Source organism: Pipistrellus hanaki (assembly GCF_964339955.1).
Source record: "Pipistrellus hanaki genome assembly, chromosome: 13".
Lineage (NCBI taxonomy): Eukaryota > Metazoa > Chordata > Mammalia > Chiroptera > Vespertilionidae > Pipistrellus > Pipistrellus hanaki.
Window position 1 is genome coordinate 54,002,135 of NC_140515.1, and position 27,880 is coordinate 54,030,014.

General features: G+C 58.1%; 1 protein-coding gene across 2 annotated transcripts; it reads left to right on the top strand.

Moving 5' to 3' along the window:
- The first annotated feature begins 458 nt into the window (after window positions 1-458).
- Window positions 459-27,880, top strand: VIPR1 (vasoactive intestinal peptide receptor 1). Of its 2 annotated transcripts, none has more exons than XM_084901834.1 (13): window positions 459-660; window positions 11,000-11,102; window positions 15,088-15,195; window positions 18,001-18,110; window positions 19,207-19,307; window positions 19,642-19,774; window positions 22,040-22,193; window positions 22,659-22,719; window positions 22,928-22,997; window positions 23,383-23,474; window positions 25,508-25,637; window positions 25,869-25,910; window positions 26,521-27,880. In XM_084901834.1, the coding sequence occupies exons 1-13, from the start codon at window positions 583-585 to the stop codon at window positions 26,710-26,712; spliced, it is 1,374 nt and encodes a 457-aa protein (XP_084757960.1). In that variant the 5' UTR covers window positions 459-582; the 3' UTR covers window positions 26,713-27,880. The 2 variants fall into 2 exon arrangements, with proteins under 2 accessions (XP_084757960.1, XP_084757959.1); XM_084901833.1 differs by having other exon boundaries at window positions 474-660; window positions 19,204-19,307.

Below are 27,880 nucleotides of genomic sequence, written 5' to 3' on the forward strand. Positions count from 1 at the left end.
AATGGAGCAAACCACGCGCCCCACCTCCTCCAGCCGGCAGCCTGGGCGAGAAGAGGTGCCCGGTGCCGTCTGGCGGTCCTGCCGGCCCGCCTGCACCCGCCCTCCGGGGCGCACGGAAGGGAGAGGGGGAGGCTGCCTGCGAGGCCGCGGGGAGGGGGCTCTGCAGGTGCTCGGGCTCAGCGCCCTGGGGCGGGACCGAGGGCCGGCCCGGAGGGGACGTGGCGGCCAGCCAGGGGAAGAACGGGGCGCGTTCGGGCCTCCAGATTCCCGGGACGCAGTCCGCGGGGCGAAGGCTCGCCGGAGCCCACAGACCTGGGACTGACGGAGGGAGCCCGGGGACACCCCAGGGCCGGCACCCCCGGCCCCGCCCACACCTGCGCTGCGGCCACGCCCCTGCCGACCCATTGGCTGCCGCCGCCGCCCGTCAGGCGAGCCCCCGGGTCCCGCCCCCCAGCCCCGAGCGGCGTCTCTCCGCGCGGGGCGGCCGCGCCAGCGCCACTCAGCCGGGTTCCCGCCGTCGACCGCGGAGCACCGCCCGCCCGCTGCCGGCGCGGGGCCGCCGGGCACGGCTCTCGGCGGACCATGCGCCCGCCGCGCCCGCTGCCGGCCCTCCGGCTGTGCCTGCTGGCGGGCGCCCTCGCCTGCGCCCTCCGCCCCGCGGTGAGTGCCCGCCGGGCCCCCCAGAAGCCTGGCAGCTGGGTGCTGGGTGGGGGCGGCGGCGGCGGGAGACGCGCTGCTGGTGCAGCCGCCGGTGTGCGGGGAGGGAGGGCACGGGGCTCGGGGTCTCGCCTCCCCCCGGGGCCGCCTCGGACCGTGTCTGGACCGGAGGGACTTGGTCCCGGGCGCCCCTGGTCCCTCGCAGGGCGCACAGCCCGCAGCCCGCTCCGCTCCGCGCTGCGAGTGGGGCGCCGGCGGGTGGCAGTGGGTGCCAGCGCGCTCCACACCCGCCTTCCGTGCTGTGGCCGCGGGGGTGCGTGGAGCGGGAGCTCAGGGGCTGCAGCGCTGGGACTGTGGTCGGTTGACAGGGGCGGTCCGGTAGACGGTGGGTGAGAGGGAGGCTGTGTGTGCGCGGTGCCCGTGGAGAGGTGTCTGCGGGGCGTTCGCTGTGTGTTCCGTGGAGGAATGACGTCTCAGCCCAGATCCAGCGCTGGGGACCCCAGGCCAGGCTGGGAAGGAGCTTTGGGGTTCAGGTGGGTGACCAGCAGACCGTTCTCTGTGCCTCCTCGCTTAGCAGAGGTGAAAGGCAGGGAGCCAAAGGTGGAAGGCACATCCGGGCAGTGAGGGGGGCGAGGAGAGTTTACCAGAATGGACCAGCCGCTTGCATGGGGAAGGCTGAGCTGGGGGCAAACAGCCAGCAAGCGGCGGTCTCCCTCTTCCTGTCACTTGTGCTTCACCCCCATGGGTATGGGTATGGGTATGCCCCTGATGTGTGCCAGCGTGCCCCATGTGTGGGTGTGCTCGCATGTCTGTAGGTGGCTCACCGAGGCTGCCAGGCTGATCCTAGTGGAGGCAGGAGACACATGGATGATCTCCTTCTAACATCAAGGAAGAACTAAAGACACTAAAGCGATTCAGGCCCATATTGCCGATGGGTACGGTGAGGCCCAAAGACACCGGAGCCACACCTGTCCCCTACCCATCAGGCCTGGGCTGCGGTTGGTTTTTCTCTCTTCCCCTCCCCCAGGACTTGAGGAGTCGGGGGTTGCTGCTTGTGCAGGGCCTGAACCCCAAGCTTCAGGGTTCCAGGTCAGGCAACACCAGCTCCAGGTTGGCTGGTGGGTGGGTGGGGTATGTTGATCTAATCTCTTCTATCCCATGATTACCTCCTTTACTGTCACCTCCCCCAGGACAGGGATCTGTGTTTCCATCTCACTGGTGTCTTGCACACCCTGGGGACGGGGAGCTCATTGCCTGTCCTGGGCACAGACCGTGTGACCATTGGCAAGTGCTTCCCCTCCTCCCACTGCCAGCCATGAGACCCAGCTCCTGAGCACTCAAACCCCTGCCACATTCAGGACCGGAAGCCACAGCTCTCGTACCACTGATAGCCCCTCCATATTACGGAGCCTCCAGACATCACCAGCAACCCCTTGGCTCTTACAACCCTGGGCTCCGACCACTCAATTTCTCCTTGGATGGGCCAGGAATCTTGGGATGACCACTGGCACCCGGTCCCCCATCCCTGGAGGCCTCTTAGCCCAGGTGAAGAGTGGTTTTAAGGAGCCCTCCTATCATGCTAGGTCACGTCTGCCCCCCACCTCCTGAGACGCCCGAGTCTGGCTCCTCCAATGCCTCCCCTTCTCTGTCTTTCCACATCGTATTCACTTTATACCTCCTCCTCCAGACAGCCTTCCCTGATTGCTCCAGCCTACTCAGCCCTCCCATCTCTGACCCCACCCTTCAGACCCACCCCCCCTCCCCACCTCCCAGCCTGGGTCCTTCTGACCATCCTATGGGATCAAGGGCTGAGGTCTGTCTCCTCTCCTGTCCCCACAGCCCAGTGCAGGGCTGAGCCCACAGAGGGAGGAGAAGGGACTCAGCCAGGACTGAGTGAGGACAGGCTGGAGGGAGAGGCCCCAGTTCCCTCTTCTTCTCCCCACGCCACTTGCTCCTGCACTGAATGGACATCAGGCAGGCCTGCTCCAGCGGACTCGAAGTGGCACGGGGAAGGGGGGAGAGGGGGGGTGGGACTAACGTTATCAGAGCTATAAAGTGGCAGCTGCAAAGTTCAGTTTGAAGGCCCAAGGCCTTATCACTTTTGTTTATGGTGCCCTGACCTCAGGCTGGGAAGGGGAAATCTCTGAACAGGGAAGCAAAAACAGGGGAAGAAAACCTGCAGTGTCTCCGAGGAGGAAGTCCACCCCAAGGCCACCTGTCAGGCTTCCACTGCCCCTACCTGCCAGTCAGCAGGCACAGGGGCTCCTCGCCGACAGCAGAACTGCTCTGGGCAATGCCCAGCCGAGAGGTGGGGGGAGGGGTGCCCCAGTGGAGGGACAGACCCGGGCCTTGACCTGGGAAGGTTCCCAGGCTGGTGGGGAAGAACACAGCCAGTGACCTAGGAAGCAGAGTCCTGATGGGTGTGGGGTGCGGCCTCCCAGAACCAGGTCTCTGAGAGGAGCAGTCAGGGAAGGCTCCCTGGAGGAGGTCCATGAAAAGAGGCCAACCTTCCTCCTGAAATCATGAAACAGCCTCAGTTGGCTGAACCAATGGGCCTGACCCCAGAAGAAGGAGGAGGAAGCCCCTAGATCCCCCCAGAGCCTGGAATGGCTCGGGGGTTGGGAAAGGTGTGGTTCCTCTAACTCCGTGGTCGGCAAACTGCGGCTCTTGAGCCACATGCGGCTCTTTGGCCCCTTGAGTGTAGCTCTTCCACAAAATACCACGGCCTGGGCAAGTCTATTTTGAAGAAGTGGCGCTAGAAGAAGTTTAAGTTTTGAAAAATTTGACTCTCAAAAGAAATGTCAATCATTGTCCTGTTGATATTTGGCTCTGTTGACTAATGAGTTTGCCGACCACTGCACTAACTCACCTATGAGGCAGGTAGCTGGCCTCACCTGGCCATAGGCATGCTGCCCCAGCCATCTACTTCTAGGCTCTTAGGGACTATCCACAGCTGCCCAGACCCTCCAGGGGTCCCCAGGCAGTGGGAGTCATGGAAACGAAGTAATCTCGTAAGAGGGCCAGACAGTTGGGGGAGGGGGGTGAGACTCCAAACCAAGGTAGGGGGTGCTGGGAGGGCTGGGTGACAGGCAATGGGCTTCCTCACATGGTGGGCATTCTCAGTGGCAGTCCAACCTGGGCAGCACCTGCCACCTGCCCGACCTCCTCACTGCGGTCCCGCTGGCTGTGGATGCAGGAATAGAGCCAGGGGCTAACCGAAGCCCCATCCCTTTCTCTCGGTCCCTCTTCCTAACCTCCCCGACTCCAGCCTCCCCTGTGTGACTTCCCTACACAATGCAGTTGTCACTGCACATGGTGACATGTGCTGTGTGTGAAAATGTGCTGTGTGTGAAAACCCTCGCATACCCGAGACATAGTTCAGAAAAAGAGAATGAAACTGAGTGGGGGCTTTGGGGAAATTTTCAGACACGCGTAAAAATGTAAAGAATAGCATAACACACATGGAAAGACTCATTTTTTGCAGTGACATCAGAAAAATGGCAGCATAGGAATTTCTAGCACTCATCCCTCCCAGTTCCTAGGTTTGACCGTTATTAGCCTTAACAATCTTTAGCCTTAATTAATATTTGCATCATTTGTGTGTGTGTGTGTGTGTGTGTGTGTGTGTGTGTGTGTTTGTTTGTTTGTTTTGGCTGAAGTATTTTTAAGATAAATTATAGACATCATGACCTTTTACCCCAAATAATTTTACAATGAATCTCAAAAAAACCAAAGGACATTTTTCTCTATAACTATGATACCATCAATCACAACTCACAAAGTTAACAGGGTTCCTTAAGATCTAATATTCAGATCTCTCCAGGAACCCTGGAATCAAGCGTCAATATTATCCGTGGTTTTGGTCTCCTTGCAAAGAGCTTTCCTGCCTGTGTCGTGTTGGGGCTGCAGAGCAAGCTGCAGGGAGCGTGAGCCTTGAGCGAGGGGCTTCCCTGGACAGGGTCCTTCTTTATATGCACCCCCTTTCATGGGGCTCATGATGTGAGGTCCCTGTCTTTTAGGACATGCCTCTTACTGTCTTAGAAGCAAGTTCTTCCTGCTCAGCGAGTCATCAGAGGAGGAAGGAGGTCACCAGCAGCCCAGTGTTGGTGTCTCTGGGACTCACAACCTTGTGGCCCCCTGAGCTGGTGCCCAGCCCACCCCAACACCAACATCACCCACAGACCTCATGCTTGTAAACTGAGGGCTGTCCTAAGGGTGCCCAAGATGATTTCCAAGGGGCGGGGATTTAAAACAGAGTCCCGCTGCTCCCTGCTTCGGGATGCCACCGTGATCCTCTGCAAGGAAATCCTGAAGGACTTGTGCCCCTAAGTAGACCTTGCAAGAAAAGCCCTTGGATGAACCCAGGCTGAACCCCAAGCTGATCGTCTTTGCTTGCATTCTCTAACAGCAAGAGCCCTTTCCTGGTACCACCGCGAGCCTTGGGAAGCTCTTTCCCGCCCCAAGCCCACCCCTGCATCTCTGTCTCCACCTCTTCCTTACTACCCTGCTCCACACACACTAGTTCTCATTCCACTCTCCTGCCAGCCAGAGCTCAGCCTTCCCCAGGGGGAGGTGTGCTTGGCAAAGTATGGATTTGCAGAGAAGGGAAGATTCAGACCGCTGGCTAAAGGATGTAAAAATACAGGGCAGGGGAGAGAAATGACTACCTTAGCGGGTGAGGGGACCTGCCAGACTGGAAACCTCCATGGCACAGCTGCCATTAGTCAGGGGGTGGGACAGCCTGACTGCCTGAGCCTGCGCAGGACATTAAGGCTGGGGTTAGGCTGGGGTTCCAGGAGGGCCAGTCCGGCATGAGGGGCTGGCCTGGCATGTGGGTAATTACTGCTCACTTCTCCGTTGTCCCCTAGTGTACTTTCCCTGTGACCCTCCACACATACAGCCCCGGAAGTAGGCGGTGCTGTCCTTGTCCCCATTTACAGGTGAGCTGGGATACCTGGCCTGAGGTCACCACCCAGGGAGTGGCAGACAGTCGCATTCCAGACCCTGTGGGCCTAACTGGTTCTGCTGTCTCCCTAAGGGGAACTGCTTCTTCCAGTGCGGCTACGGGTGCCGCATGCTGCCCTGGGCCTTTCAAGACAGTTTTTAATTAGTAAAATGCACAAGTATAAAGTGACAGCTCGGGCATGGTCACACATGTGAGCGCCTGTGTAGCCACCACCCAGATCACCTGATGACACTTCCTCTGGCGCGCCCCCCCCCCCAAAGTCTCCCTTGTGCCCCTTCCCACTAAGAGGAGGTCTGATTTTAGCTTCTTCTCACGCCCTCTGCCAAGCCAGGGTGAGTCTCCTCCTTTTTGTGACTTCTGCGTTCCATGCTCTGCCTTACCTTCCCGTGTGTCCCCACCACACCCCTCCCTCACCCTCTTCTCTTCCTGCACCTCTCCCCACTTTCCATCCGCTGCAAGACCTCCATCTCCTTGCCAACTCCAACACAAAAGCCAAAATGGAGGGGGTCCACCAGGGAAGCTGGGATGTGCTCCTGTGTGCCTTTCCCTCTGGGTCCTCGGTTTTCCCCTGGGACTCTTCGTTGCCCCATTATTTCAATTGGGGTGGGCCTAAAGAAATAGGGGATATAAGATGGTATTGGGGGAATGGTAAGTGGGACCACTCCTGAGCCCCCTACCCTCTACTCCCCGATCACCAGACTCCTCCAACCATCCCTACCCCGGCAGGAACAAGCCCCCTTATTCACGTGGCTCCCAGTGCTCGGTAATTTGCAGGCAGGAAGTTTCCTCCTGTCTCACCTAATCCAATCTGCTGCATGGTAATCGCCTCTGAGACAATGAAGTGCTCCTCAAAAGTGCTCCCCCAGCATACTGCTTCTGTCTCCCTTGACTCCTCCTGCCTGGATGAGGCTGGGGGTTCTGACTCAAGGCTGTGGTCTCAGGCTCCCCTTGAGGGAGCTGGGGATGGCCTACAACATGGGAGCTGGGCCCTCCCTGTCTTTCTGAGCCCCTAGCATCTAATGGCTTCAACTCCCAGCATCTTCAGCCTCCCCAGCCTTTGCCCCAAATCTCAGGAACGCCGCGTGCAGAGAAGGCAAGGTTTCTCCCAAGCCCCTCACAATGGGGATAGAGAGGAGGGCCCCCAGCTGAGCAGATGGAATTAACAGGCTTGGGTTAATCCTTGACCCCAACCGGAGAGTCAGGATTCTCCCGCCAACTTTCTGTCCGTCACCTCCCACATCCAGCCAACTCCTTGGCAGGGAACACAGAGGACCAGGACTGAAGAGATGCTATGGACTCCCTCACTCTTGCTTAGGTCCCTTCTTTGTGCTCAGGCACTCCTATTGTAGAGAAGGTGTTGGGGACCCAGGATGTCCTGAACTCTCCAGCCTCAACCCAGCTTCAAGGCCAGGCTGACTCTAAGCTCACTGGGACCTCAGCGCAGTAATTGTTGAGGGCGTGGGAAAGCCCAGCTTTCTCTTCTCCACATGGAGCATCAGGAGGCGAGTTGAGAGAGAACGGCATTGAATGTGTTTTGAAGTGTGGGCTTGGGAAGGGCCTTGAATGCATTTTGAAGTGTGGGCTTTGACTCCTAGGCCATAGGAACCATCAGAGATTTGAAGCAGGAGAATGAGGATGGGGATACACATTTTTATAAAGATCCCTCAGGTTGTCAGTATTGGGACTGAAAACTGTACCAGTCCAGGCAGGAACTGATGAAGCCTGGCCCCTGTCAATATCTCCCAACTTATCTCCTGATGCTTCCAGGGCTCCTTGCTGCAGCCACACCAGGGTTCTTGCAACCTTGAATGTTTTCAGCATTTTCATGCCTCCATGCTTCTGTGCACAGAGCTCCTACTTTCTGGAATGTTCTTACTCCACCTCTAATTATCCACCTCCTACACATCCTCAAAGACCCTCCCACCTCTACTAGCCATTCTCTATGAAGTCCACGCCCCAGCTAGGTCCTACGTGGAACCCTTCCATGGATCAGCAGGCTTGCCTGTATCCAGCTGGGAATTTTCCAATTTCATGTGTCTGGAGTCCAGAGGGATAATGAGGATGTTTAGAATAGGGAAATAAGTGGAAGAGGAAGTCCAAAGTCTGCCTGAATTCCTCAGTGATAAGGGCTAGAGGGAGCTGCCTTGGCCCAAAGGGCAATGGTTGACCAGATGGCCCAAGGCGAGATGGTGGAGAAAGATTGATGTAGTCCAGACTAATGTTCAGAAATGTTGGTCCCTTCTAGGAATGTTCATTTGCTGGGTGACCTCAGCCCTCTTTGGGTCCTTGTTTCCAGATGGGGTCCAGCACTCAACTACATTGTGGTGAAGTCAGAGCTCATTTCCCAGACCACCCCCACTTTATTCAGAGACACCGCCGCCAGATCCCCGTTACTCTGGGTGCTCCTACCTCCCTGTGCAGCAGTGCTCTGTGTCTGTGCTGCTGGAGGCAGCAGAACTGGCTAGAGCAGTTGACCCAACATCCTTCCCCCACTATGATAGCAGGCAGAAGTCACCAAGAATCTTCTGAAGCCCTCAGTGATTGGAAAAGAAATGTTATTGGTCAAACAGCCACACCCTTGCTTAAGAGGGCCCCGCAAGTGAGGGCATCCGTTGCCCTGTCCTCAGAGCTCAAGTCTGGACTCTTGGTTACAGAAACAGAAACTCAACTGGCTCAAGTTGTAAAGAAAGGTATTGACTCATGCTGCTGGGAGCAGGGCTGGGTTCAAGCATGGCTGCCCAGGGAAGCCGATCATGTCAAGAGGGCCCAGTGTGTCTCCGTCTCTGTATTCTGCTTTTTGTTGTGTGGCACTCAAAACCTACCACATTGCGTTCCACTTGGCAACAAGATGGTAGAAGAAGCTCCAGCCCTTTCATTCCTTGAGGTTTCCAGTCCAATGGAAAAGAACAAATCCACTTCCCTAATTGCTTAATCCATAGTCCCAGGAATGAACATCCTGGCTTTGACTTGGGCCATGTGCCAGACACTGTGGCCAGGAATACTCTGACTGGCTCAAGTCTGGTCACATGTTGGTTCCTTAGAAGAGAGATCATCAAAACCCATGAACTAGGAGTGGGAGGAAAGGTGGTTTCCCAGATAGAGATGAGGACATGGCACCAGAGGAGGGTAGAAGGCAGCAACAATAGATCCACTACCATCCAATAGATCCATTACCGTGTGGGAGATAAGAGGTAGGAATGGGAAGGAGAGGCAGGCAAGGGTGGGAAGGGGCCAGAAGGCAGACTGAACCCTGCTGCTGTTGGACAATGGGACTGAGAAGGGACTTTGGGAAGGGACTTGCTTCCCTCTAAGCAAGCAAGATGGTGGGACCGAACCTGGAGTAGCCAGTTCCCAGGTTCCTCTTCTAGAGGCCACCTCTGGGATCCATCTGGCCACCACTCTTCCCATGCCTGAGCCAGCCACAGATCCTTTAGGACAGAGCATCTGGAGTATTTCATGTGAATAACCCTATGGGCAAGAGAGGAAGCACATGACGCCAAACAGGGATCACAGTGCACTTCCTTGGAAGGCTCATATCCTTTCTTTGAAAGTTATACAAATAACGTCATCCTCTCCATAACAAATCCGTGATACTTTCAATGTGCCAAGTTTTAAGTGACTGATCAGCTAATGTCTTTACTCCAATTGGGTAGTCAAGTGAATGGTACAAGATGGAAGCCAAGGTCACTGTGGCTCCCAGGCCTGTGGCACGTGGGCAAGTGAGGTCTGGATGCGGGGGAGTCTGGAACATATCCTGGATAAGGAGTCCTTCCCTTGGACCTGGGCGCGGTCAGCTGTGGTGCTATACTGGGAAAGTTGGGGACCTCTGACAATGAGGCTCCACCAAGCCTTCCTTCCACAGGGGATGAGAGAGCTGCTGAGGGGGAAGGGACTGAGCCGTGTGGCCCTTGGACACGGAATGGTCAGGCTTCAGCTTGGACCCCCCTCCCTGCAGCAGGGAAGAGCTAGCTCACTGGCACTCAGGGCACTTATCCCTGGGGGGGGGGGGGGGGCAATTCTCTTAGAACAGTGGTCAAAGTCACACCCGTGGTGCCTACAGGCTAGATGGGGACCCTCTTAAAGAAAGGAAATAAGGAGGAACTCCTCCAATCTGTGTCTTCCCACTACAAGAACCCTTCCAGTCATCCGGAGAGGTAGTTAAGGCCCATTTAGCCTACAGGGAAACTGAGGCCGAGGCAGGTGAAGACCTTGTCCCCTGGCAAGGAGGACAAGCTGGAAGACACACCGAGAATCTGATTCTGGCACAGTCTTGCTGGACTCTCCCCCGGTGCCGTTCGGGACTGTGACATTCTCCTCCCTAAGCAGAAATGAGGAAGCTGATACGGTTCCCAGGGGCAGCAGCCACTTCCCTAAAGCCAAAGAGGCAGGCAGAAGCTGCCACCGGCCCAGCAGTTCCTTCCTGGAGGCCTTCACCCGCCCTTCCCCACCCAACGGCTCCCCAGACCTGAATTTTCTAGCTGTTCCTAGGCATCCATCACCCCTACTTACATGTTGGCTCCAGTGCCAATGTTCCACTGGCACACAGGTCTGGCCCCACCCCCGATCGCTAGGTAGGGTGCAGAGGAGGGGAGGGGAGGGAAGGGGATGAGAAAGCTCAAGCTTCTCTCCGCCTTCCAGAGACAGAGGCGGCCTGGTGGGTGGCAAGCCATCCTAGGAGGGCTTCCCTTACTGCCTTAACCCTTCCCCCACCCCCCACCCCCAATAGTAGATCTGACTTAGCTTGAATTATTCAAAAGCTAAGAGGGAGGCAGTTGAGGTCTGGCAACGAGGGCTAGTGTGCCCTTCTAGCTGGTGACCTGAGGACGAGCACAGGCTCCTAGAATGGGGGCAGATGGGAAGATGCAGCCAGGCTCCTGGATTCCTCCCCGGTCTGGCTCCAGGAACAGGAGGCCAGGGTCCAGTCCCTGTAACGAGGCGGCACTAGCTGGGCCCCGCCCGTCACAGGGACTGAGGTCCGGACAGAGGACTCTAGGGTGCCCGCCAAGCTGGACAATGGCAGAATCCGTGGACCAACTCTGGGCTCCAAGGAGAGGCCCTCTAGCCTCGGTGGGCCATGCTACCCTCAAAGAGACACAGCTGTTACCAACAGCATGGCTGGGGAGCCACCAGGAAGCCATGACAGAGTCCTCAAGGCAGACCAAGCTTTGGGGACAAGGAACACATTTTGGATAAGATCCAGGTCAGGGTCAGGCTTTGGTCTGGGTGAGGATTGGGATTGAGTCGAGGTTGGGATTGGGGTTCAGACGGGAACCCAGGTCAGTCCAGTGACCAGGCCTCCCTTGCTTGACCCATGCTCTTGGGAGTTTGTGGGCCATGGACAAGGCTGACGGTCCCCTCCCTGTCTCTGTCCTGCAGAGCGTCTGGGCCTCAAAGCAGGAGCTGTGTGACTTCATGCGAATGATCGAGGTGGAGCACAGGCAGTGCCTGGAGGCGGACCCGCTGTGGAATGAAACAGCAGGTGAGCCGGCCCCCGGTAGGAAGAGGGGCTCTGCAGACCCCCGAGGAGCCCCACTTCTCACAGTGCGAGCCCAGATCCGCATCGCACTCATTGCACAGTGTTGGAGGGGGCAGCACCATGGGGCTGCGGGGTGGTGAGGAGAGGATGCTGGGAAAAGCTGAGGAGCCAGACAAAGAAGGCACCAACAGACCTCCATGCTCCCATCACCCACCCCAAGCCTGGGGAGCTCCCAGCTGTTGCCTAAGGAGAGTATATGAATTGGGGTTCAGAAAAGTGAGTGCAGCTACCTCTGTATTCGGCGGTCCCTACCCCTCTTCTCTGGGAAAAGTGGGGTGATGTCTTCCTGGCTCCCCAGTCCCCTGCCGCCTCTGAGGCTGACAATTATGTGACCCCTCCGGGTCCTTCCTTCTTGGCCCTGGCGCCCAGGCTCTCTCCTCCTGCACCATCAGTGAGTGTGAGTAGCCTTGCCGATAGCTTTCCTCGCCCAGTTCAAGGAGGGGCGGCCTCCTGTCTCCTGGGCCCCTGAGACTGAGCCTGGGTCCAGGGGTACTGCCCACTGCCAATGCTCCCCCCGGGGCATGGGAGCCGGGCCCCAGCTGTACGATCCGGATCGTGGACAACTCAGAGAGGCCCGGACCCCAGACTGGAGGCCCCCCTGCATCCCTCCCAGGCCCCAAGGGCCGGCCACCCTTGTGATCCTGATGAGGTCATTGCTGGCACCGGGTGCCTGTCAGGTGCAACAAACACCCTGTCACCAGGCAGCCAGCTGGGGATCCAGAGGAGGGCAGGTATGGGTCAGTGGGCCGTGAGTCTGCCCGTGACCTTGTGTGGGGCCCTGCACGTGGCAGGTACAGGTGTGTGCTCCCGGCTCGTGTCTGCCTGGTTCTGTTTCTGTGCCTCTGGGGTCTGAGCTCCATGTCTGACTCGGAGTGTCTTTGTGTGTCAGAGCGTGTGTCTGTGCAGCCTGGGCGTGCCCAAGTGTATCTGCCTGGTGTGCTGAGAGTGTGAGTGTGAATGTCTGTGATAAGCTGTCATGTCTATGCATATGTGTCCAAATCATGTCTCTGTGCCTGTGTTTACTTGTGTCTGGTCTTTCTGGGTCCAAGTGAGCATACATGTATGTATGTTTGCATGTGTCTGTGGTTCTGTGTGTCTGGGAGTGCTTGTCAGTAAGTGTGTCTCTCTCTGTGCACACAGGTCTATGAAATGACCTGGCAGAGGTCCTCACTCTGCCTCACCATCCCCCACCCCAGGCTCCTGTTTGATCTTTCCTTCCTGCTAGGTGGCAGTCCCCCCTGCCCCCACCATTTCCCCACCCCCACAGGCACACACAGCCAGCCGGGCCCTGTGTCTCTGTGGGCCTGGTGACACGTGGTGGGTCTCCCTGGGTGGACACTCAGAGAATACATCCAGGCCCAGCCCAGGACAGCAGGCCTCCAGATGCCCAGCATTTTCTTGGCCATCACCTCTTCTCTGCTCCAGACCCTGCTGCCTCCTGCAGGAAGCTCCCCGGACCACGTCCCTCTGCCCGCCTCTCTTCCCGGGCTCCCCTGCCCTGCCCACTGGCCTGCGCCCAGCACAGTTCACCGCCCAGCCTGGTGGCACTGAGATTCCTTGAGGCCAAGTGTGACCTCCCCAAGGACAGGGCCTGGTCTCCCTCCTCTGCGCTGCCTCTGGTGGAGGTGGAGCCCAGCGCAGTCAGGGAGGCAACACAGAGCCCCACAGAGAAAATTCCCCACAGAGAAAATTCCCCACAGAGAAAATTCCCCACAGAATCGGCTTCCAGCCATTCAGCACCGGAGAGCAAGAGGTTTGCTGGAGAGGGAGCAACCCCTCCCGCCCCTGGGCTAGTTCCCTGATTGCTCTGTGCCTCAGTAACTCATCTCTAAAATGGGACGACTAAGTAAGTGGTCTATTGAAAAGGGAGGAATGGCTCCTCCCACTTACAAAGGCTCCAGGAGTGTTGACTGGTATTATGAACTGTCTTGCACAGCCAGCAGGATTTGACTGGCCCTATTGTGGCCGTGGCTGTGGCCCCCAGAGAGGTTGGCACAGGAGTGAAGGAGGGACTGGGAACCAGTGAGGACAGAAGCCTCAGGACAGGGTGAGGCAGAAGTTCTGGGATCCCAGAGGAAGGCAGGCTGTGCTCCTGGGCCAGCCCTGGGGGCCCAGGTGTCCTCAGGCCTCAGCGGCAGCTGCCATTGGCTGCTGCAGGCCTGGACGGTACTCCTCCCCAATGCTGGCCCGGCTCTTCCTCAAGTGGGGACATCCTTCCGCCTTTTCTTCCCAGGCCCCCTTCTTGGGAACTCGGGAACCTTCGGACTTGGGCTGGGCTGGGCTTGGCTCAGCTGGCGTTGACTTTGGCTCAGGGGTTGGGTTTCCTGAACAAAGCTATGGGACTGGCAGGGCTGCAAAGAGACAATTAAACCTCCCTAGGGGAGGGCAGAGGAGTGCTAGTCCCTGTGAGGCGCCAGACCCTGAACAGGCAAAACCATGGCATTTGCATCTGCCTATTAAAGTAGATTCTTCCGACCCCACTGTGCACCCGTCGCCCCCACCAGGTCTCGGGCTAATACTCAGCCTGTGATGCAGGATTTCCTCTGAACTCACCCCCGACCTCCGCCCCCCTCCCCCCCCCCCCGCATTACGTGTCACAATTTCACTGAGTTGGGGGCATCGTCTTGCTTTGTGAGTTTTATGAAGACTCCTCAAGAACTAGCTGAACCCCAACATACCCATCACCGCACCATAAACAACTCCTCCTTTTTAAAAAATATATTGTCTAATGCCTCCTTTACTATTATAAAATGACATTCAGGACACACATTCATTTTTTTTATTTTTTATTAATATATATATTTATTGATTTTAGAGAAGAAAGGAGAAGGAAAAAGAGATAGAAACATCAATGATGAGAGAGAATCATTTTTTTTTAAATCAATCTTTATTGTTCATATTATTACAAAGGTTCCTCATTTCTTCCCCCTTCCACCAGGTTCCCACCCCACCTTCCGCCCCCTCCCCACCCCCCATTGTCCTCATCCATTAGGTGCACAGTTTATGTTCAGTCGAGAGAGAATCATTGATTGGCTGCCTCCTGCACACCCCCTACTAGGGATCAAACCCACAACCTGGGCATGTGCCCTTGACCAGAGTAGAACCGGACCCTTCAGTCCGCAGGCCGACGCTCTATCCACTGAGCCAAACCAGCTGGGGCCACGCATTCATTTTTTTAAAATGACGTTCTAATTGTAACATAAAAGAAGGAAGGACAGTAACTTATAATTAAATACTATCTAACAAAGCCAGGCCCGTTCCCACTGGGAGATAAGAAGGTTGGGTCTATAAACATAAGCTCAGGGAATGGGGGAGCTATGGGTGGAGGTTGGTATAGACGGTGGTTGCCTCCCTGGGCAGCATTGTTGTAGGGAACGTGATTTCCCAAAACATTAAACAATTTTCAGTAAAGTCTAGAAAGCGCCAAGCCCAGCCTTCCCTCCCTTTACTCAGTAGTTGCACTCGGGGGATACTGTGCGTGTTAGACTTGCCATAAGTGCCCATGTTTGTATGGAGAATGGGGTGAGTCCAGGCTCTGGTCCTTACAACAGGATTTCACCGGTGCCCATGCCCAGTGGCTCACTTGAAAGTCTTGCAGAAGCTCTGCCTTTCATGGTTGTGCAGGGCCATGCTGGAGCTGGCGCCTGCCCACCAAATGCAGGGTGAGGCCCCCAATCTGCAGCAAAGAAACCCCCCAGTGCTGTCCCCCGGGGTGCTCTGCCCCTGCAGGAGGCCTGTGGAGCTGTAGTCTGCCTCCTTCTTGCTTCCTGTCAGGATGGTCCCTGTACAGCCTGGGCAAGCTGTGCCTCCCCTCTCAGACCACAGGCTCCTCGAGGTGGGAGCCTGGAAGAGGAGGAGGAAGAAGAAGAGCGGCTGGAGGCACCTGATGGCCATGCTGACCCATGGGTCCCCTGCCTTTACCCCACAGGCTGCAGCAAGATGTGGGACAACATCACCTGCTGGCCAGCCACCCCGCGGGGCCAGGTGGTCGTCTTGGCCTGTCCCCTCATCTACAATCTAATCTCCCCGCTTCAAGGTAAGAGCCCTGGGTAAGAGCGAGGGAGCTGGGGGGCACACGTGGCGCGGACTAGAGTGGAGTCTCGCCTCCCGGGGGAATGAAAAGGAAAGGGAGAGAGGGTCAAAGGGGCTGGAGCAATCCAGGCGCCTTCCTGGAAGAGGATGCTCTGGCACCAGGTCTTGGAAGGACTTAACGGGATTTGATTAACTCTTCGCCTAAAGATAACCATGTGGGAAGGGCTCGCTAAATATTTGCTCAGCAATTAATAACTGATGGGCTGACAGGTACTTAATTAAATCATGGCTCCCGGGCTCCGTTGGCCGGGTCTGCTCTGGATTCAGTCTCTCGCTGCCTGGAGCCGGTGCCCTCTCCCACTCCGTGAAACCGCCGCGTGGCCTTGCTTCCACGCCTTGCCGTGCTCTGCCTAAACGCGTGTTCACCTACAGGAGAGAAAAGAAAACGGAGCCTCTTGAGGAAGTGGGCTTTCTTGCTAGTGAGCGAAGAGGCTGACGACAGCATAATGTGGTCCGTCAGCCACCCTTCCACTCAGTGAATGTTCATTCAACACCTACTAACATGCCCAGCACGGGACTAGGCAAACAGGCAGTGGAGGGGGGCATAAACAGACACCCCATCTGCCCACAGGGGGCTAACGTTCTAGTTGGAGAGACCTTGAGCGAGAAGACACACACATGTCCTCAATGGTCAGCGGTGCCGGGAGGGGAGGGGGGAGAGGGATGGGGCGCATTGTAAAGCAGATGTTCGGGGACAGAAACTGAAGACCTGGAGTGTGGGGGGAGCCGCCACGCAGAGATCCTGTGGGGGGGGGGAGGCATCCGGAGAGCATCCACATCGGTGGGACGAGGTGGACCGGAGCAGGGCAGGGAGGACATAGGCTAAGGATCCGGAGGGTGCGGCACAAAGCCTCTGGGCACCGCCCACTCCAGGGGGCCTCTTCCTCTCTGGGCCTCCGTTTCCCTCTTTGTAAAGTAGGCATGGGGAGGGGGACCACATGGTTTCTCTGGGGCAGGCCAGTTTTGCCCCCCGCAGGGGCGTGTCCTCAGCCATGACGGAGAGACCCCCATGCCCTCCCTGCAGAATCCGGGAGTGATCACAGGCGTGTCCTGTTCCAGAGGGCACCCACCCCGCCCAGCACTCCTCCAGGGAAGCCCAACCCTGGGGCCGGTAGGAGATGAGTTACTCCCCCAGGCCCCATCCGCGGAGCCTGGCACCCGGCCTCCCCTCGGTCCCAGGAAGCGCCTACTAATTGCGTTCCTTCCCCACGCCCGCTAATTGCATTCCTCCTGACGGCTCTTCCTTCTGGCCCTGCTGGGATGATCAAAGCAGCTCCTTCACTGGAGAACCTGGACCACAGCCCACCGTCTGACTAATGCCGGGGCCGCCAGCCTCCCGGGGCCCACACCTTGGTGCCTTTGTGCCCATGAGGAAAGGACTGCCCTTCCCCAGACAGAGCCAGCCTCTCACAGGCCCACCTGGTGGCAAGCTGAGTGTACAGGAACACTGAGCCCCCGTCCCCACCAGCCAGACGCCCTTGTGCAGGGAGCAGCCTGCTCAGCTCCTCTTGGCCGTGCAAGCGTCTCTGAAAATGACCGAGAGAGGTCGGAGGCAGGCAGGGTGAGGGGCTGGAAATGTGAAGGAAACAGGGTGGGTTTTCCTGGGCAGCTAAATGGAGAGGGTGTGAGCAGCTGGCCTTGCCTTCCAAGGAGGGAAGTTGTGAGGAAGGGACGTGCAGGGGAGGGGTGAGGCCAATGGGACGTGCAGGGGAGGGGTGAGGCCAATGGGACATGCAGGGGAGGGAGGAGAGGGAGGCCAGCGCCAGCTCCTTGCGTCCCAGGACTCGGGAAGACGTGTTCTCCCTGGAAGGGCTGGAAGGGACCCGGTTCTACCATGAGAGCGGAAGAGACCTTGCGGAAGATCAAGACGGCAGAGGGTTAGGGAGAAGTCCTTTTCCCAAACTGAGTCATGGAAGCACCAGAATGCACCTGGGGCCTAGTCCTTTAGGTCCTGGTGTACACACCTTCAACCCCGTCTTTACCTTCAGCTATTTGAAGAGCCTCTTTTAGGGTGATGGCTATTCTGGTTGGGAAAACTCAAGTCTGTGTGAAGGGGGTCTATAGGACACCTCCTCCCCTCGCCCCGCCCCCACCATCCCGAAGCTGCCTGGAGCCCCAAGATCCTGCTTTGCCTGGGCAGGTTCCCCCGCCAGGCCCTCCCTGCATCTCCATTTGTGCGGATTAGAGCTCAGCACTGTTATCAGGTGTCCCCCAGCCCCGCCCGCCTGCCTCCTGTCTCACCCGTGGTTCCTCACCTGAGCCCCACCAGGTGTGGGAGGAAACCCAGGCCCAGAGGCCCAGGCAGGCTGGCCCAGGAGCAGTGGACAGGCCAGAGGGCTGCTGTCTGCACCCACAGGACCAAGAAGGCATCTGCCACACCAGGCCCTGTGACAAGGGTCAATGTTGAGCTCATGGCAAGGGGTCAGGGATCGTGCAGAGAGCCAAGGATCCAAGCTCGCTGGGATAAGAATCAGAACTTATATTGCACCTGGGGTCAGGTTCAGACATGACAAGGGGCAGGGCTGAGCCCAGGAATGCCCTGGCAGCGGGGAAGGAAGGGGTGCAGGGGCTGGGAGGTAGAGGGGGCCCTTCTCCCTGCCCAGGTTCCCCCATGATGCCCTGGGGTCTAGGTGGCAATCTGACACAGCAGAGGTTCGCGGGAGTAGGGCTGAGGGCAGGGACAGCCAGGACCCACGCCTACTCCACGGACCTGCCCCTCTCCTGGCCTCAACCTCTCTCCTCCCCCAAGGCCACCACAACGTGAGCCGCAGCTGTACGGACGAGGGCTGGACCGACTTGGTGCCTGGCTCCTACGACATTGCCTGTGGCATGGCTGGCAAAGAACCAGATCTGGACGAGGTAGGCCTCAGTACACCCCACCCCCGCCAGGCTCCTTCCACTCTCTCCCACCGAGGGGAGGAGGTGGCAGGCTGTGCGGGAGCCAGGACCCCTGGGCTCTGCCCTCCCCACGCCTCTTCCCTCGCCAGGCCCGCCTTTCCAGGGGCTTGTCCCCTGGCTCCCCCTGATGAGGGAGGGTGCTTTCCTGAGGAGAACTCAGAGCAGCCAAAGGTGCAGCCGCACCCCCTGGCCAGGCCACCCACTGCCTGCTGAGACCTTGCTCCGGCCCCGGACATGACAAAGGAGGGAAATACCATCCTCCCTGGCACCTGGGGAAGGAAAAGGAGGAGCAGGTCCTGGAGGGAACCAACAGTCAGTCAGGGGCAGGGACGGGGACGGGACCGCCCCCTCAGTCCCAGGACAGGGACCTGCCCCAGAGCGGGGGAGCACGGGTGGTCACTGTGAGGAGCCAGGGGAGAGCACAGGTGGTCACTGTGAGGAGCCACGGGGTGGCCACTGTGAGGAGCCAGGCAGGGATGCTGATGGGGAGCTGGCGTGTAACGGGCGTTCTCAGCTAGCGGCCCTCGCTGCTTCAGTGTGAGAGCCCGTGTGTGCGTGTATCTGTGTATCTGTGATGACATCTGTCCCGCCCCAGACACCCTTCTCAGATAGAGCCCCACATGTGAGATCACCCACAGTGTCTTCTCTGCCTTCTCCGTGCCCGGCGTGCCTCCCTCCCCACAGAGCGAAGTCCTGGGGTGCGGTCTGTAGGGCAGGCAGTCTTGGTTCCCGAAGCTGCCAAGCCCGGAGTTGGCACAGAGGGGGTGACCGAAGAACACGTGGACAGATGGGACATGTGAGGTCTTTCTCTCTCCTTCCCTGACATTTCCCATGAAGGAGCAGAGGGCGATTACCATCAGCCCCCTCCCTAGGAGGCAGTCCTGTCTCCGCTGTGCAGACTGGGTCTGGGTTCTGAAGGGGGCCCTGGGCTTCAGCCTCCTCCGCCAAGGCAGGGATGGGCAGGCAGGATGTGTAGGGCGCCCCACCCCTGCCATACCCCTAGGTGCATTCACCCCCTCCCCCACCGGAGATCCTCACCACCTCCCTCTGCCAGCAGCAGCAGAGGTTCTACGTTTTCGTGAAGATGGGCTACACCATCGGCTACGGCCTGTCCCTCACCACCCTTCTGGTTGCCATGGCCATCTTGAGCCTGTTCAGGTAAGGTCCAGCCTCCTCTGTCCTAGCCTAGTCCCCACGGAATGGCCTTGCACCTGGGAGTAGGGGACCAGGTGGTGCCTGTGCTCTGGACTGAGACACCCGGAGGCTGAGGCATTGGAGGCCCGGCTGCCACCGTCGGTCGGTCAGTCGGTCGGTCGGTCAGTTGGTCGGTCGGTCAGTCGGGGAAGGAATACCTGGGACAGGGGCCCCCTTTGAGGCAGGACCAGCACTTGGGCCACGAGCTCCTTCCTCCGTACCCTTGCTCAGAGCACTGACAGTATTGGGTGGGGGTCCGAGGCCCCTTCGGCCTCCCAGCTCTGCCCATGTCACCCAGGAAGCTCCACTGCACACGGAACTACATCCACATGCACCTCTTCATGTCCTTCATCCTGAGGGCAGCCTCCGTCTTCATCAAGGACCTGATCCTCTTCGACGACAGCGAGTCAGACATCTGCTCCGGGGCCTCGGTGAGGACCTGGCCACCGTCCTATCTCTCCTTCATCCATCTTACATCCATCTCTCTCTCTCTCTCTCTCTCTCTCTCTCTCTCTCTCTCTCTCTCTCTCTCTCTCCCCTTTACCCTCTTCTCCTCTCCATGGATGGCCAACCCCCACCTGACCCTGCCTGGCAGCTCGTTGAATCCTCTCCTGTCTCCAGAATGAGAGGTGGTGCCCAGCCACATAGGGGTTTGAAGACCTGCCCCCACCAATGAGAAACGTCTCTCCTTAGTGGGAAATAAATTCATGGCCAGAGCCCACAGCCGCCGCCTCACATCTGTTCTAACTCCACATGTGACTTAGGAAACTCCCTGCCTCAGTTCCCCCATCTGTGCAAGGACTTCCAAGCTTGCTTCCAACTCTACCCCCTGCCATCGGCAAACCCGGGCTCTGCTCACCACGCCACCCTTCCTACACCCCCTTGCCATGTGGAGCCAGTCCAGACACACACAGCCCCCCCTCCTGTTCTCCCCTGGCATCGGTAAGTTCGGGGGCTTCCCCGAGAAGAGAAATTAACAGAGCACCTGAGAATTCATCGCTGTCACTGAGGGGTCTGCGTGCAGGTGAATCTGAGCTCAGGAGTGTCCTCGTGCTCGGACAGAGAGCTGGAGACCAGCCCCGGCTCCCACTCAGGCCCCGACTCCATGAGTGATGGCGGACACAGTGCATGGCTTCAGGGGGGAGCAGTCCCTTCTCCCCAGGGGTGATCTGTGCCAGTGGAATCTCAGGCATCTGGACTAGGGAAGGAACCCCCAGGGGAGCCACCCTGGCCATTCCCAGAGCTCCCCCGAGGCCCCAGGCGTACGCAGTGTCAGTGCAGAGCCTGGGGAGCTGCCGGCAGCCACCAGCTGCTCACTGGTGAAGGGTAATTGTGGAGACTGGCTTCCCGACTCATTAGCAGCTCCGTGAAGCTTTTCGAAGGCTGGAAAAACGCACATAAACTGTCCTGTAAAGGGCTGAGTTATTCTCCTAAAGCAACTATACAACGGAAGGTAGGCTGTTCTCTGAGGATGTTTCAAAGCCAAGGGCACAGGAAGGAAGAGTGGGACCCTGCGTTCCAGGTACTGGGAGGAATAGATGCTAGAGGGCTTCCTGGAGGTGGTGGCTTTGAGCTCTGGCTCACAGGAGGCTGGGCTTGATCTGAAATGGGAGACTGTTTCTAGGAGAGCACAGGAGACCTTCTAATCAACGCAGAGCCCCTGATTGCCCTACTCAGGGTGGCCTGTAACTCCTCCATTGTCCTCACCTACCTGGGGAACCCGTTCTTTCACCAGCTCCTCTGGCCCCCAGGAGGAATAGCCATCCCTCCCTTCTCCATTTTTTTTTTCTTCTTTTCATTTCTTCTCCCCACCCCACTTCTCTCTTTTCAGTCCTCATCTCTCCTCAACACTCGTATCTGGCCTACTCCCCAGCCCAGAGCCCACATCCCCACACATTCAGTGGACTCTTGCAAATGGGAGCAAGAATTGCCCTTACACCTCTTATAGCCACCTTCACTCCTGATTGGAATAAGATGGATGGGGGAGGGATATTTAAGTGGATGGGTAAGTAGATGGCTGGCTGAGTAAATAGGTGTGTGGATGACTGAGTAGGTGGAAGGATAGATAGATAAAGTAAGAAAAAGAAAGGATATATAATGGTAGAGGGGTGAGTGGGTAGATGGATGGATGGATGGATGGATAGATGGATGGAGAGCAGGTTGATGGACAGGTAGATGAATGAATAGATAGATGGTTAGGTATCCGGGTTGGTAGTAGATGGATTGAAGCAACAGTCTAGTGGGTGGATAGGAAGATGAATGGAAAGGTAGATAGGTGAGTGTGTGGATGGATTGATAGATGGAAAGATGAATAGATGATGGATGATTGCATGGATGGTAAATGAATAGATAGATGGGTGAGTAGGTAATGGATGTCTGGTGGGTGAATAAGTAGATAAATGGATAGGTAGGAAGATGCTTGGTTGGATGGGTAGGTGGTGGATAGATAAGATGATAAATTGCTAGGATTATTAAAACCACAATTTTACTCCAAACCATCAGATGATCTCAAATCAAGGATAATTGGGAAACCACCGAGTATATTTTTAAGAGGATAATGCAAAAATAACAGAAAAATAACTCCCCAGCCAGAGCTCACATCCCCACACGGCTATACAGCAACCCCGACAGGGCTGTGGGCACGCGGGGCCCCTGGCTAGCCCCAATGAGACCCCTCTTCTCCTCCTTCCCTGCAGGTGGGCTGTAAGGCCGTGGTGGTCTTATTCCAGTACTGTATCATGGCCAACTTCTTCTGGCTGCTGGTGGAGGGCCTGTACCTGCACACCCTGCTTGTAGTCTCCTTCTTCTCCGACCGGAAGTACTTCTGGGGGTACATACTCATCGGCTGGGGTATGGTTCTGGGGAGGGCTGCCAGGCTGGGGACATAGGAGACCAGGCCGGGGGAGTTTACTAAGGGGTGGGTCTTGCTGGACTGTGGGTCCTACCTGCAAGTCTCTAGCCAAGGGTTGATAGAAGTCCCCTAAATGTGTGACCTAGGGCAGGTGCCCTGGGACCGCGCCAGGGCTGAGCTGTGGGATAGACAGGTTCTAGGAACATCTTTCCATGGACCCTCCGGCCCTTGAAACACAGGGCCGGAGAAGACTCTCCCTGTGGGTGGGCACAGCCCCTCAGACATACAAGTTTTAATCCTCAATGGAGCACAGTGAAAACCGATGCAACCATACGGCACAGCCCTAATAACGCACCCTGTTCTCTCTCCCTCCCTCTCTCTGGTTCTTCCTCCTTCATCTCTCCCTCATGCCCTCTCTCCTGCCTCCCATACCCTCTCCTCTCTTTCTCCTCCGGCCCTGACAGGGGTGCCCAGCATCTTCACCATGGTGTGGACCATCATCAGGATCCATTTTGAGGATTATGGGTGAGCTGTCACCCTACCCCCTCCCCCTGGCTGCCATCCCTTGGGGCAGATCCCCTGGGTGGGATGAGGGGGGGCTTGGGAGCAACAGACTCTGGGCCCATGCCTCTGAAGGGACCGGGGGCAGAGCTGGGGACAACGGGGAGGACTGCGGACTGTCTCTCTGGCTGAGGACAACCTCTCTCATCCTCTCCTCCCATCCCCTGCCCAGATGCTGGGACACCATCAATTCCTCACTGTTGTGGTGGATCCTAAGGGCCCCCATCCTCACCTCCATCTTGGTAAGACCTCCTCCCGCCGCTTAGAAATGGGGAAACAGGCCCGGATGGGGTAGTCAGCTTGCTTCAGGTCACACAGGAAATTCCAGTCTAGTCAGAACTGAAACCTAGACTTCCCAATGCCTAACACAGGGTGTCTCCCCCCACCCCCCACCCCCCACAGCCTTAGGGATGCGTTTTTCCTCTAGAGTAGAGGAGAAGGATTGGGAGGCCCAGGCCTTAGGGATGGGAAGTAGAGTCCCCAGATGGCTTGCCCAAAAGTGGGGAGAGCTAGGGGACCAGTAAGATGGAGGAGCAGCAGGGCCCCGAGGGATGAGACGGGCCATCCACCCAGGGAGCTGGACAATCTTCCCTGTCTGACCACCCAACCTTGGCCTACCACCGCCAGGTGAACTTCATCCTATTTATTCGCATCATCCGCATCCTGGTTCAGAAGCTGCAGCCCCCAAACATCGGGAAGAGTGACAATAGCACGTACTCGTGAGTGTGACGCCAGTGCCCTGGCTCTCCCAGGATCCCCATGCCCTGTCCTCAAAGCATCCCACGTCCCCTCTGTGCCCCTCTCCAGAGTCACCAAAAAGCCACGTTGCTCTTGCCCACCTCTGCCCCATGGCCTGGCTCAGCCCACACGTGTCCTCTGCCCCAGCCCCACCAGTCCAGGCTCGTGAGTCCTCCATCTGCTTCTCCTGCAGCCACCTTCGCTGGCAGGTGATCTGACCCAGCACCCTGCTGCCGAGCCTGGGTGCTGCAAAAGACAGTAGATAACCTGTGTCATGTCCACGCTGGGTGCCCAGTCCCTGGCATGTGTCTGGCACAGGAAAGGGGCCAATAGATGCAATTGATGAATGCCCTGCCCTGGGGAGCCCCCAATCTACCAACAAGGCAGCCATATTCAGGACTCAGGGCTTGCTAGTCATAATAGCAACATCTGCGGTTCGCATGCCAGGCATGTGCCAGGGGTTTCCATCCATCATCTCCTTTCACCCCACCGTCCCCTCTGAACTGCTCCTGCTTTACAAGCGAGGAAGTGACACACACGCCCTCCACTCAAAGGCTTGGGAGTATGTCGCATGGCAGGGGGAGGGCACCTTGACCCCGGCCCCCAGCGTCCCTCTCCTGGTCTGCCTCCGTGGACAGCGGCCATGCTCCTGGCTTAGCAGGGTCTGAGGGCTGCTCCCTGTGGAGCTCCCCGGGCGGCCTGGAGAAACAGGCAGGTTCTCGTGAGAACAATGGGCTTGAAGACAGAACAAAAGAAACTAGAGAACGGCGTCTGTGGGGCGGTGAGTAGGAGTCTGCAAGCCCATAGATGGGAACAGGAGATTATCAGCACTGCACAGACAAGACAAGCCTGGGCATCCTGCAAGGGCCTCTAGTCCTGGGATTCTAGAACGTTCTTGGCCTGGCTTCTCTTTGGTGGAGTCTGTGCTGTGGTTTTAAGGTTCCCGGCTGGAACGTCCTGAGCTGCTGGAGTGAGGATTCTATTCTGGACTCCTGTGATCTCACGGAGGAGACAGGAGACGGAGATGGGCATTCCCAGGGTGCCCGCACTCTCTGCTGCTGGGTGTGGAGGCGGGGCTTCTCCCGGTTGCTGAAGGGAAGGCCCTGCAGGGGGCGGCAGTCTGCCAAGGGGTAGGACCTCAGGCCTGCCCACCCTCACGCTCTGCTTTTTGCTGTGGGCCTTGTTTTTCCCAACATTCAACTACTCGAAAGGGCTAGAATCCGCAGCAAAGAAAGCCGGTCATTGCCAGGTCCACGTGGGTGAGATGGAAACCGAACAGCTGTCGGCAGGCAGAGGGGCGGGGGGCAGGAGGTGGAGACGGAGCTCCCCAAGAAGGGCTGTCAGCTCCCACTCTCCACCTCCCCAGAAGCCTCCAATTTAAAAAGAGCTTCCATCTGTCAGCCTCAGCGGCCAGGGTGGGTTTGCAGCCAAGGAGGGGTGGGCAGTGCTCGGGATGTTGGCATGGCTGGGAACCAGGTCCATTAAAGAATGGGAGGGGCAGGGCCTGCTTCCCTGCCCCCGTTTGCTGTGGGACCTCAGGCGGGGGAGTAGGCTTCCCTGGGCTGACCGCCAAGGCAGGAGAGAGGAACACGGAGACCCCTCCACCACTCAGACCTCTCCCAGTAGAGAATGGGTCTCCCGGGTGCGTTGCGCTTCATAGCACCCACAGCACTCCTGAGTCACCCGTTTATATATGTGGAGCATACATTTACCCCGTTGTACAGAGTGGGGGAAACTGAGGCCTGGAGAGGGAACCAGGTTCTCGTGTTGCCTGAGAACTCCTCCCCATTGGCTGCCACAGAGCCTGGACGACCTTGTCACTCATCCAGCCTCAGAGGGCTGGGGGGCAGGAGGGCATAGACACCCCAGATATGGAACAGGACCCCTCCCCATCATAGGGGGCCAGCAGTTCTTCCTCGCACATCCTGGCTGTTGTCCCCATCTCCTTGTGGAGGCCTGTCCTGCCCACAGGTATGGACACACCGACTCACCGCCTGCCCCTCCCTGCCCCCAGGAGGCTGGCCAAGTCCACGCTCCTGCTGATCCCCCTGTTTGGATTGCACTACACCGTGTTTGCCTTCTTCCCCGACCACTTCGAGGCTAAGGTGAAGCTGGTCTTTGAGCTCGCCGTGGGGTCTTTCCAGGTACGAACTGGTGACCGAAGGCTGCATTCCTCTCTGGGCTGGAAGGGGGGAGGGGATCCCACCCCATGCCGCTGGGTTCCAGGCTTTCCGCCGTCATAAGTATTGATTAAGCACCTGCTGTGTGCTTCGCCTTTGCTTAACCAGGAGAACACAGGGCCGGGGCCCGGGGTTGGGCAGGGCTGGGGGCGCCTGTGGTCTGCCCGCCTCACCACCCGGTTCCCTTCCTCCCAGGGCTTTGTGGTGGCTGTCCTCTACTGCTTCCTCAATGGCGAGGTAAGCCCCTCCCGGGCCTCGGGGTCCAGGGTCCGGAAACGCTGGTGGGAGGTGAGCAGAGCGAGGATGGGTTAAACGTGGCTACGCCGAGCGTGGTCCTCAGACTGGTAACTCCATGGTGGCCCCGAAGACCTAGTTAAGAATGCTGGTTTCTGGGCCCTCGCCAGACCTGCTGGCTTAGGATCTGCGTTTTACGCGAACGCAGAGTTTTGACAGGTGCCTGTTGAGGGCCTGTGCGCAGAGTGAGTGGGGAGGGTGGGCGCAGCCGGGGAAGGCTGGGTAAAGTGAAGCCCTGGTTACAAAGGGTCCTTTGGGACGAGCTCAAGTGATCCGGAGGGCAGGACAGGAAATGGGGATGCAGCCACCCTCAGGCAGCACCCCTCTCCATCCCCCTGACTGCGTTCTCTGACCCTCTCTGCCTCCCTCCTCCCCTACTCCAAGGCTTTGATTTGACCTTGGCCCCTAGTATCCCAACTCTGTATCCCCAAAGGGAGCATCGGGGTCTCTGAATTTAGATTCCCCAAGAGCATGCGACTGGCTGGCTCAGGCATCCTAACTCCGGGAATTGGGGGGAGAGGCTTTGTGGGTGTGACCACCCTCCCTCTCCCAGGTGCAGGCAGAGCTGCGGCGGAAGTGGCGGCGCTGGAACCTACAGGGCATCTTGGGCCTGGGCCCCAAATACCAGCACCCACCCGGGGGCAGCAACGGGGCGACCTGCAGCACACAGGTGTCCATGCTGACCCGCGTCAGCCCGGGGACGCGCCGCTCCTCCAGCTTCCAGGCCGAAGACTCCCTGGTCTGACCGCCGGGTGCCCAGGGGCGCAGGGAGGCTCCACCTGCCCGCACCCACCCGCCCGCCCTCCCGGGGTACCCGGGGGACAGAGGCCTGCCGGGGCCAGGGGCCCCAGCCCTGGGCTGGTAGGCTGTCCTGGCCCCCAGGCCAGTGCCCAGAAGCCCTGGAGAACACTGCTCTAGGGCCTGCCTGGGGAGAGGGAGCCCTGAAAGGTGCACCCAGGATGATGTGGGGTGGAGCTCGGCCATCAGACTCCTCCCCTAAAGGCTCTCTGCCAATCAATGGAAGTAAATTTGCATACTCAAGTGACTCCGCCCCCTCATGACTTATGAGGAAGGCAACCACCCACTCCCAGACAATACAGTGGGAACGTGGTTGACAAAGGCCTTGCACTCCCCCATCCCCAAAGGTCATCCGACACCGCCACCTCATCAGTGCCTGAAGTTCCAGCCTTGCTGTCAGCTTCCTCCGGGTTAAGTATCCCCATTCGGGCATCTCTCTGAGGATGCGGTCCCCTCCCCCAGTGCCCTCTTAGCTGCCAGGTCCTTTAGGTAACCGGTGCAGATGTGACATGGAGTTCTAGTTTGGGGAGCACAGCTGTCTTCAGAGTCCCCGCCGACGTGGGGTGGTCCGAGGATAATGGGAGCGATTCGAGGGCACTGCCACCAGCGTACCCACCCCTGTGGTTGTGGGAGCTGCCCTCCGCTGCCTGCCTGTGATGAGCCCACTGCGAGAACTAGGCTCAGAGATGTCATTCATGGGTCCCTTACACCTCACATCCGCCCGGCAAGGGGGGAAGGACTGCCCCTGCTTCCCAGACCAGGAAGCTGAGCCTCCCAGAGCAGGTAGCTGGCCTTGTCACACGGCAGGACTGGAACTCCGCTCTGGCTGACCGGAAAGCGAAAGCACAGCCTTCTTACTGCTGCCTTTTATATCTTACAACGTGCTGGATCCTCTTGTTATTTGACTCACGGCTCCTTGTCATGGCCACCGTCCCCGGAACCCCACCCCCGCCTCCCCTGGCTCTCCCTGGCCCATGTGTCATCCACACACCAGCCCGGTGGTCATGGCATCGTGTGTCTGCTCTGCACCTCTGTGGTCCGTGGCTTCCTGCCCACACAGAAGCCGGAAGGCCCTCATTCCTGCAATAATAAATGTTGTGTTGGATTGGCTTGGT